Consider the following 11,599-nt stretch of genomic DNA (forward strand, 5'->3'; position numbering starts at 1 on the left):
TAGACAGGGGGCCTAATCCCAGCAATAGCTTTTACAATCAAACCTATAAGGGCTCTCTGGTTTCCTTTTTCCAGCTCAAAACCAATGGCAAAACAGTTTTTCTGTCTCCACTGTAAATATTGATTAGGATCCATTTGTAATGCTGGAGTTCATCAGGAAATTTTTAAAAGGAAAAAAGAAAAATAAATTGACAGGTTTCCAGTCAACCCAAACCAAAGATTATGTCCTATGATTTTACAGAGCCCAAATTATGGTTTATCCTCCCTTGTTGAATATTGAACACTTGCTTGAGTAATGGAGATATGGGTCTCCTTGATATTTTATATCATGGGCTGCTTCAAAAATATAAGTTATTATCTTAAGTCACTGGAGACTACAGGATAAGATTTGCCATCACTGGAGGTGCCACTGCCTCTGATGCTCCATGGGGCATTAGTTAATTAATTATAATTCAGACATCTAAGTCACCTTAGCAAAGACATGTGTTATGTGGACTACTGCAACTATACAGCTAAAAACCATACATTATATGTTGAAGGAGAAATCTAATCTGCTTATCAATGACTATACTGTTCAGTTTCTATGCCTAAAATTGTATTTTCCTTCCATAACAATGATGGGAGTTCAATTATCATATGATGTTAAATTGGTTTTGGTTATGCGTATCTCAAATTCTTGTACCTGTTTCGAAGTTTGCTCAACTCCGACATTTTTTGGTGGCGACCCAAAAGTTTTTTTTTTAAGGTCTGCGATGGTAGCAAAGGCCCAAGCCCGGAGCCCATCACCCCTGCGGGGCACAGTAAAGAGAAACTGTGTAGATTATTCGTTTCTAATCTTTTCTTTTCTTTTTTTTTAATATGAGAAACTGCACCAACCCTTCTTTATTGTATTGGGATCATGATTAGTAGAATAGGCTTTAACCCAAAATAAAAGATTAGTAGAATAGGCTTCACGTATAAAATCTGTGGAGTATAGTTACAATTCCTTCACCCCCACCTGTTTTTTTTTTTGGGTGAAGAGGGGTTGATTCATTTGTTGTGGGAAGTGAGGATTCTTTTAAGGGTTATCAATTCATTTGGTATATACAAACTTCCTACAAGAAGAGATCAATCGCAACAAGAAAAGCTTCTTATGACTGACACGCTTGAATGAATTACAAAGACATACAAAGCCCATGCATCAACTAACTTTTCATCCATTGTTGTTACAGAAGGGAGAGATCTGGCAATGTTTTTAGTCTCCTCTATGTCCCCTAACAATAACCTTCACCTTACAAACTGATTCTTGGACTGGATGAAGCCTGTGCAACAAAAACATTCCTACATCCTACTCAAATAAACTTGGAAAGAATTAAATAAGTACATTGAATTTCATAAAATTTTGATGTTTGAGAACCAACCTCAAGACCATGTATGAGAACTCTCTCCCTTCCTCTTTACATTTTCCTTCTGAGGAGGCAGTATCAGCATAGTCTAATACTTTCTCTTCCTTATCTTGAAGGTTGAGGATCGAATAACATCGTCATCAGCCGTCAATATTGCCTCAAGTGCAGTAATGGACTCCGGTTTTGTGAAATAGGTGAAAAGGAGGTAGATACCATCCAAATAGGTGTTGCTCTCTCCGGCCCTGTTTTTCTTCTTGATGCTATAAGCAAGTGGAATAACTCCTCTGTTAAATACCTCAATGTACATGCCACCCCCAGCAACAAGCAACTGCAGGACAAAAGTGAAAATTTTCAGTTCATTACGGCTTTAGCTAACATCTAAATCACTTATATCCATAAAATTAAAGCTCAGAGTTGTACAAGTCAGTGGTAAATCACATATTTTCCTTTGTAACAAATGAGATTGATTTCAGTGAAGAAACCAGCGAGCATTTATTATTTTAACTGAACTCTTCTTCTGCTCAAAATAAAATAACAAAAGGTGATACCTACTGAAGATTCCAAGTTTGTGTTGTAACAGATTATGCAGGTGTTGGTTATTGGCACCAAAGGGGGCATTGTGTTACGATCCTGCTGTCCCACTCGAGAGTAATGAACTCTGGTGGGTATCCCACATCGGAGAGTAATGAACTCTGGTGTGGACCAATATAATCCTGGGCACCGTCACCTACTGAACCGGTTTTGTGGGCTAAGATCCAGGATCGTATCAATGGTATCAGAGCAGGCTGCCATGTCTACGGGTCGGGGCACCGGCAGGGGCGACCTATGGAAAGGGCTACCTGGTGCTCGAGGGGTCCGGAGTGAAAGCCGCCATGGAGTGGGCCGCCAGGGACGTCGGTCCAGAAGCGTGGTGGAATGTTACGATCCTGCTGTCCCACTCGAGAGTAATGAACTCTGGTGGGTATCCCACATCGGAGAGTAATGAACTCTGGTGTGGACCAATATAATCCTGGGCACCCTCACCTACTGAACCGGTTTTGTGGGCTGAGATCCAGGATCGTATCACATTGGTAGTAAGGCAAAGAAACCCATAAAGTCTTCTCCCAAATACAAAAGGAATCTGGTTTCTGTCTGATGTTTACCAAACCAGTCAAAGAATTCATTCTGAACTTGCAGGGGACAGATTTCACTTTGTTCCCCAAGACGCTCGGCGAAACATGCAACAGCAGGAACTCCAACAGTAAATACCTCAAATAAAAAAAACTAGGAAAGAAGATACTAATGACGCTATGAACTAGGAGTTTCGCTCCTTAAATAATGAAAGACATTTCTACCTAAAGACATGAATAATTTTTCTCGGCGAAACCTTTTGACTTTGCCAAGTATCTGAACCAACTCATAAAAAGACCAATAGGCATGTCCATGCGATGGATCTCAAGCTCTACTTACCACAGATATCTATGACCATTTGGTCTTTTCATTTGACTTAATCCTTCCCTCATATCTATGTGGGAAGTTTGTGCATATATACCTATCCTCCTTCTATGCATTTATTGCAATGTCTATAATGCAATCCTGTAACAGAGATATGGACAAGAGCACGAATGATCCCAATATCATCTTAGTGGTGAATAAATAGTTTTCATCAAAACCAAAATCAGTATATTCACACAATTAAGCATACAAATTGGCATCCAGAAAACGAAGTTGGAGAACCAAGAAGAGGACTTTCTTCTTCCATAACTGAAGCCCAGGAAGCAAGTAACCTAGCTGTTCTAATTGCAATGACTCGAGCAGGAAAGTAGATTTGAAATATAATATCTTTCAAGATGTTTTTCAATTCATCAGCTTCCAGTCAGATATCATGCCAGAACCTTGTCAAAAGCATCACCATTGACAGCATGGGTAGTCACTTTGTGCTATCGAGATCTACCTAATATGGCATAGTGAAACAAATGCTAAGGAACATAAATCCTCTAACATAAATAGGTATCTCAATAGTAAATATTATGGGGTGGAAACTGGAAGAAATAAGCACTAGTCAGATCCTCTGCAATGCCTTCATCTTGCGGTGCCACCGTTGGATGTCGCATCTTCTACGTGTCGAGTTCTCAGGCCCGAACTGCAAGGCATCGCAAGATTAAGGCACGGCAGAGGGGTTTTTTTTTTTTCCCCCTCTGAAGGGTGCTAGAATATGTTTTTCTTGAGTAAACCATTGGATTATATGCGGACAATAATCCAATGGATCTCACATTTAGATATTTCCACTCATAACCAAATGGAAACTATAGATATGGATTGCCAATGACGCATCTTGAATACTACACCTCAACCTGAGAGCAATAACTAAAAGGTTCCATTTGATGCCATGAAATTAAAGGCTTAGATGTAAACCCATTGGGTCAGGTCATTTTCTTATAGAAATGGTTTAAAAAGTTAGTGTAGTGCATTCAGATTAGACCCATTTATATAGAACAGAAATAAACTTGCATTGCTGGTTTGACACATCTCAGTTAACAGAAACAATCCAAAATGTAAACATCCCATGGCAGATTTATGCTGAATAAGAAAGTTGTTTTTTTTGTAGCTCATTTAGGCCTAACCAGGATCCCCAAAAAAAATCCAATTGATCTAGAGAGCGAGAAGAAGGAATAGAAAGAGAAAATAAACCTAGAGAGAGAGGAATTATAGGAGAAGACGATGAATGGATTACCTACCTCTTCGTACTTCTGGGTGAGAGCGAGACGTTCGTCCTCTGACATGGTGGGCCTCAATACGGCCATGGTCTCGTACTGTCGAAGTCCAGGCGGACACTGAGGCTCTTCCTTGTCCTCCGCCACCGAAATGGCCGAACCAGGTGGGGTTGTTGGTGGTTCATCGTTAACAACTCCTCCTTCGAAGAACGAACCAGAGAAATCTAGGGTAAGGGCTTTGACAGAAATTCCGTTGCTGCTCCTCTGCTGCTGGTGCTCGATTTTACTAGGGCAAAATCTCAGACGACGACCGATAGAAATAACAGATGGAACTGAGGACAAAGAAGAGGATGTGAAATTGTTGTGGAACAGCTTAGGACAGAAAGAAGAAGAAGTGAGGGTTGAAGCCATTGCAGGCGACGCCATGGCTGGAGGCTGAAGCTTTCCGAGGCAAAGCAGGGCAGAGTGGGTGGGAGACTGGGAGGGAGAGGCTGGTGATGAAGATTGTGAAATTTTGGATAAGATAGGTAGAAGGATAATTTCGTCCTTTTCACCTATGTTGAAACTTGAAAGAGGGGTTGAGGGTCAATTTAGGAGTTTTAAATTATCAAGGGAAAAAGTGAGGTGAAATTTTAGAATTGTAGGGGGATCAGAAAATAAGTTTTGAATAGGAGAATTTAAGTAATTACAGGATAATTTAGGGGAATAAGAAAATAAAATTTTTAAGTCTTTCTTGGTTCCTCTTTGTTTTATGTGCTGTACTAGGGGTGCAAGTTTGGCCCTGTCGGCCCGAGTCTGCCCTGGCCTACCTTGAACCTGCACAGGGCTTGGGCTGAGATACCCTAACCTAACCTTGACTCAAGGCCAAGAAAACGTCACATGCATTTTGTTATAAAAAAATATTATATATGAAGAGAAGTGATATATTTGATCCATGCTTGGTTAAGCCCCCTACGCCCTCTAACTGGAAACCATGAAATGATGCCCTTGCCCCCTGGGTGGATATTGAGGTGTGCTATCTCATTGGCCCAAACGCTGGTGTAGGGATCATGCGACCAAGTAGAGAGATCGCTTGCCCTAATGTTATTTTATGTAAAATTAATAATTTTCTCCCCAACCTATCCCAGCTCATGCATCTCTCTTCCCCTTCCCCATGATCAAGGCCAATTAGGGTCAGCCTGGCCCAACCTTGAAGGCGAGTCAAGGTTGGATTTTTCGGGCCCTGAGGCAAGGTCGGGCCGGGCTTGGCCCAACTAAGGGGACTCAGGGTTGGACTGGAGTTGTAAAAAGCCCGGTCAAGCCCAACCCTATTGCAGCCCTAATCTGCACACACAATGCTCCAAGTCTTACATAAGATATATTTTAATAGAAGTATTATTGAATATTACCACTAGTTAAAACCTATACAACCCTATGCCAGCCTATGCCCCATGTTATTGTTCTTAAAGAAGATTAGGGAATATAAGATATGTTCTCAGTGGCTTTTATTGTTTAACTGAAATAAAATAAAAGTATTCTTTTACTAGTCACACTACATGTGGACTAAGAGAAAAATTTCTAAAAAGTTTCCTTGTCTTCTGGTGAACAAAAGTATTCTTTTACTAGAAGCTACTTGCACCTTTTGATTCTTTAGATTGACAGGTTTAATCAGAATTGGATGAATGTCAATTTTGATGATCCTTCTACTTTCAATTTTATTCTCTATCATATACTGCACTGTTGTCCTTCATTCTCAACTGTGTAAATCTTTTTTTCAAGTTTGACAAAAATAAAAGTTTATGAATAGATGATGACATGAACTTTTTTGTTCTCAAAGTTTGATTTGCCAACTAGATTGCCATGTGGAAAATGTAATTGCCAATAGAGGAATATTGGCTTTATTCACAGTTGATTTGTCTTTCTCCTTTAGAGTAGGTATTATTAGGTATAAAAGAAGGTTACTTTTTCCCATTAAACCAAAAGAAGGGACCTTTGTGTGAGAGAGATCTTCATATCTTTGTGAATATCTAGTGATGAGACTCTCTCTCTCTCTCTCTCACATAAATCCTCCATTGAAGAGTGAAGACGTACCCAACCATTTGTGCACCAAATATGATAATAGTACACAAGAAATGACTCCATGATAGCATACAAGTTAAAGAGGCAGCTTACACAATTGGGGCAAGTTGCAACTTGTAGGACCTTAAGATAGAGAAGGAGGGGGGGAAAAAAAAATAAACAAAAGAGAAGTGCTGAGACATGAAAATGGGTCTCAACTATTACCTCACAAGCATTATCAGGTAAAACATCCAGTTTCCTCTATCTACTAAAATATACAAACATGCCAGGTTCTCTAAAATTAAGGGAAATTTTTAAAAACATGTTTCAGACCAGTGGGGAGTGCAAATCTTAAACTTTATGCATAGCCCCTTGCTTTTGACTTGTGATTTTAGTTCATACTAAATGTTTTGCTCTGTCAGCAATATCAGTAAACAGTACTGGAATGAAGTAACTTCAGAGTTGAGATCAAAATTCACTTTTAATACAAATAGGAATCACACTTTCAGTCCCAATTGAGAAAAAAGACTTTAAAGTGGAGAAAGCTCATCACCACTTCATGTAGCCATTTGCACTTCTGAAATTCTTCACCTTAATAAATATCAAATGAAACCAGCACTAGTTTTGACACAAATAAAATCGCGGGCCCACTTAATAAAATGATCCAAGGTTGTGCATAATGTGTTAATTGAATTAAGTGATAAACAGTCATTAGCCAACTCTACTTGATCACAAGTGGGGTCAACTGTAAAAAGTGTAGGCTAAAACCTACCTTGACACCCCCCATTGCTATGTTGGGATAAGGCTCTGTTGTTGTTGGTGTAAAACCTACCTTGCCACCCCATTGCTTGGCTTATCTGTTAGGCTTCTGGTAAATGTAATGTAAAAGCCATGGGTTGGTGTTGAAAAGCCAGGAGTCAATCTGACCTCGATCGCTATCTGTCTTAGCCATGGCTTAATTAATCACGTCGGGTAATTAACAAATTCTTTGCTATTACCCAAGTCTTTCAGACTTTTAGTAAAGAAAGAAGCACATCATGATTAAAACAGTCCTTTTAGTTGCATTCAACCTATACCCAATCAATCATTTGGACTCTATTTTATCTTCCAAGTGATAACCTAGGTATTCTTCTACATTGATGAAAGAAAGAAATAATCAATGGTGAATAAGGCTCATGCTTAGTGTTTCTGTGTGGGGCTCATATTCTTTAGTGGAGAGTCATGGCCTAGTCTCATCATAAAAAAGGAGAGAATATCATCATGGATTGTTGATAAAAGAAAAGCTCCAGGTATATTCCTATTAACAAAGTTGCTTTAGTCATGGATTCATATCCCAACCTCAAGGAATTTACATTTAAAAAGACTAGATGATCAATACCATGTCTCTACCTGTTTTCCCACCCAATATCTCTCTCACTTCACTTCTCACCATTAAATAGAACATAACATGGTTCCAATAATTCTCCCATCTCTGCAAATCATCAAGTTTTTTTTGTCAAAGCAGCCTTCACTCACAATCTGTTTTTTTATTTTTACAAGTTTGGAGATTAATGGGTCTTCCAAGTACTCCCAGCCCTCCACACCTCTATCCTCAAGCACTTCAACTCAAACTCTACCAAGCCTTCATATTTTCAGTCCCAATCCTCTTCTCCATAATTCTATTTCTCTTGTTTTACCTATTTTACCTGAAGAGGAGGGCCTCTAATCTATCTTCCTCTCCAACAACTCCTCCATGGAGATCAAATCAAGCCAGTACTGATCCCCTGGTAATCTCTCCCTCTCTTCTTCTTGTGGATTTGAATTATCAGAATATTAAGAAGAAAAACTCATAACTTGATTTAATTCCTTTACTAATGAGTGCTACCCCTAAAGATTTGTCTTTTTATCTTCTTGGTTTTTTAGATTGCCTTGTCTCATCCTGTTTTATTTTACTATTTGTAGCCTTTCACAGTTGACTTGAAAGAGGAACTCAAGGCCAAGCTTCCCATAGTCATGTTTGATGAGGATTTAAGGTCCAGAGAGTCACAGTAAGTCCTAGCTATTTTTTTTTTAAACCCTAAAACCTCTCTCTCTCTCTCTATGTTGGAAGACCTGTTTAGTAGTTACTGATAAGTGAGGAAGAGAGTATTTCATACATTTTATTCATGGGATTGGAGATCTGATAGACTGAACTATTCTAGTGATTGAATGGTTGAACCAGTAGGCTTAGCCTTCCTAGAAAGGTTTATGGCTTAGAATTTGAAGAGTGTTTCTTATAGTCTTGAAAGTCTGAGACAGGGGAACTGTAAGGTCATAGGTAATGTAGAGGTTCCTCATCCAACTAATAGTCCAGACTACTGCTTGGCCACTTCATCTCTCTGTGTGGCTGATGTAGGAGGGGTCAACTACTTAGCCCTTCTCCTTATCTTTTTACTGAATTATGAGTGTATCAATAAAGGGTTTTGGCTTGGCAGGTGTTGTGTGTGCCTGGGAGAGTTTGAAGTGAAAGAGCAGTTGCACCAGATTCCATCATGCAATCATGTATTCCATATTGACTGCATTCACCACTGGCTTCAGGCAAACACAACATGTCCACTTTGTCGAGGCTCCATAATCCTCGCGACTAGGAGGAAATCTTACTCTTCAGAGACACCACCATCCAGTACTACTGGAGTGAACTTGCAGCAAGAGGATCAGTTGGGACAAATGGAAGGATCAACCAGTGGGAGAACGCCCGGTTATTCGCTTCAAGACTCGATTGCTGTTCAGATATACCAATAATATGCAATACTTCATGACTGTTTTGTTCATTTTGAAGTATGATTATACTGTACCTTCATACAATACATGATTTATTCATTCATGTCTAATGCAATTACAAATGTATTTTTTAAGTTTATTATGGGGGAAAGCAAAGCATTCATAGTCTTGAACATGGTGGATTAAGTTTTGTGCTTCATAGGCAACTTGTATCCTATCAGTCCTCTTCAATAATTTCAACCTGAAGCTGTAGCCTGTAGGTGTCTCAAGAAGTGAAAGTTATTTGCTTCATGCATGGCCTATTAGCTTCTATACTATAAACTTTATATGGGAAGAGATATTGGTTCAATTCAAGTGGACATCTGGGTTAATGCATGCAGTTACAAAACCATTCAAATATCTAATAAGAACTTCATGAGAGAGAGAGAGAGAGAGAGAGAAAACTCAACATGGTTGTGTTGGAGTGTGCAACCTAACACCTTAAGGCATTAGGTGGAGAGAGCTCCTCAAGCATATGAACGCACCAAGGACCCAAACAAAATAATTTGAGACTATTAATTCTATAGTCCCAACATCTCAACATTCCCTCTCACGTCTAACTTTGACACACTTGACTCTACGTATAGAGCGACAATTTAAGGAGGATAATAAGGGACCTAGGCTCATATATATCATGTTAGGAGGTCCACTCAAAACCCTAAGGCATTAGGTAAAGAGCATAGTTATCAAGGCGTCGCCTAAGCGATGCTTAGGCGTCCAAGCTCCTTGAAATTTAGACCCTTTCCAACGCCATAGTCGCCTTGCCGCCTTGATAACTATGGTAGAGAGAGCTCCTCAAGTATATGAATACACCAAGGACCCAAAAAAACCCAAATGTAGGACTATTAACTCTACAAGACCTTGTTGGGGGTGCGATGTCTTGTATTCCGTTGCTTGGATTTGTGCGTTTCACTATATATTTGCAGCGAAGGTTATTTTTCTATAATGCAATCTGAGAGAGGTGTGAGGTTGAGCGACTGTAACCCCATTCTCCATTGATAGTGAAGCAAATCTCATCTCACCATGGATGTACGTAGGCAATCTTGTCAAACCACGTAAATCCTTGTGTTCGATTGTGTGATTTCCATCCTTTTTTGCGTTGTTATAGGTTTCATTTTCTGTAGACCAAATAATATCTCTACACTCACTCTCACATCTAGCTTTGACATACTTGACTCTACATGTAAAACGACAACTTAAGGAGGATAAAAAAAAAAAACAAAAAATGGACCTAAGGCTTTGATACCATGTTGGAGGATCCAACAAAAAAGGGTAAGGCATTAGGTAGAAAGAGATCATAAATATATGAAGACACTAAAGATCTGAACAATTGATGTAGAAATTGTTAGGGTTTAGGGTTTTAAGCACAAGGTTGCTTAAAACAATACACCATGCATATCAAGTTTGGAATAAACAGGTTGCTGCCTCCATCTAGTATTTATAGGAAAGACTAGGGTTTTAGATTAGATGGGTTCTATCTAGTGGGACCCACCACACCTTGGTTCCTTATTCAAGTAGACTTATATTAGAACATATATTAGGGTTATAGAATATACCCAACAGAAATATCTCTATAACACCCAACATCTCAATTCTCAATAGGTTAGGTTGAAGAGATAAACCTCTTTACCAGCTACACTTGGTTTGTGTGGCAATGGTCCTACCACCATGAAGAAAGAGAGAAATTTAATCATCTATTACTTCATGAAGATAAAGAGTGGACCAATCAGTTTACCACCGTCAACAGAAAACTAATTGATTTCAAATTCTCCTTTATTGAGTAAGGAACCAAGATAACTTAAGAAAGGTGATCAGTTAATAAACGATAGATGGAAAGCAATTCATCATTTTTCCAACTTCGTGGTTGCAAGAAGATGAGGCAAAGAGGGCAGGAAAACGTGTGTGCTTTTGGTTGGGCTTTACTAAGCTATGGTTACAAATTTATGTGGTGACAAGTTTATAGGTTTTTCTCTTCCTTTTTCTTTTAATTTACCTTCCAAACATAGCCTTAGGTTCATTTCATTGAGAACATATTGGTTGGGTCATAGTCAGCAGTAGGCATTAGGCAGATCGTGAACAACCCAACACTCAGCGAGACCGGATCATGTCCTTGTACAAGTACCATCTAAGGACCTCTAGGATCACTCACAATTAAAAACTAAAAAAAAAACCCAGGGTTTTCATGAACTTTAATTTGACTCAGTCTCAACCATGGAACAAAAACTCGACCGAAACCTGTCGAAACCACCGAGTTAACTCGGTTTCCCAGGTTTCCGAGATGAGTTGAAGGGGGATTTTATAAAATCCCTGGATTCGACTGGTTTCGATCATATTTTGGTGGTTTCAATACATGCCCATCGAAACTGGGGGAAATTTGGTTCGAAACTAGGATAGACAGGTATTTATGCTAGAAACTACCAGAGACCAGGACAGACACTTAGTTATGTGTAATATCATTTAAGTAAATGCTTTTGTATTTGTATTTCATTTACTCAAGATATTATTCATAAATTAGTAAATACCCCCTATTTGAATCCAATAAAAATAGTTAAAAAATAAAATTCCAAAAGTAAAAAAAATCACACCTTCAATTCAAGAACAAAAACTTGATTTTCGACGGTAGGTGCAATTTTCAACATTCTAATGCTGGGGTTTTTCTCAAATCTAAAAATTCCATAAATCTTAAAATGGTAAAAAATTACTAAAA

At 38.9% G+C, this 11,599-nt stretch overlaps 2 protein-coding genes across 2 annotated transcripts; one reads left to right on the top strand and one right to left on the bottom strand.

Moving 5' to 3' along the window:
- Positions 1–1,149: 1,149 nt before the first annotated feature.
- LOC122643755 (30S ribosomal protein S6 alpha, chloroplastic) lies at positions 1,150–4,556 on the bottom strand. The gene is made up of 2 exons (XM_043837341.1): positions 4,102–4,556; positions 1,150–1,712 (listed from the first exon to the last, which is right to left on the bottom strand). The coding sequence occupies exons 1-2, from the start codon at positions 4,501–4,503 to the stop codon at positions 1,473–1,475; spliced, it is 642 nt and encodes a 213-aa protein (XP_043693276.1). The 5' UTR covers positions 4,504–4,556; the 3' UTR covers positions 1,150–1,472.
- A 2,911-nt stretch (positions 4,557–7,467) lies between these two features.
- Positions 7,468–8,874, top strand: LOC122656109 (probable E3 ubiquitin-protein ligase RHA4A). The gene is made up of 3 exons (XM_043850557.1): positions 7,468–7,880; positions 8,056–8,141; positions 8,568–8,874. The coding sequence occupies exons 1-3, from the start codon at positions 7,665–7,667 to the stop codon at positions 8,872–8,874; spliced, it is 609 nt and encodes a 202-aa protein (XP_043706492.1). The 5' UTR covers positions 7,468–7,664.
- The last annotated feature ends 2,725 nt before the right edge of the window (positions 8,875–11,599 follow it).

Source organism: Telopea speciosissima, chromosome 1, assembly GCF_018873765.1.
Source record: "Telopea speciosissima isolate NSW1024214 ecotype Mountain lineage chromosome 1, Tspe_v1, whole genome shotgun sequence".
Classification (NCBI taxonomy): Eukaryota; Viridiplantae; Streptophyta; class Magnoliopsida; order Proteales; family Proteaceae; genus Telopea; species Telopea speciosissima.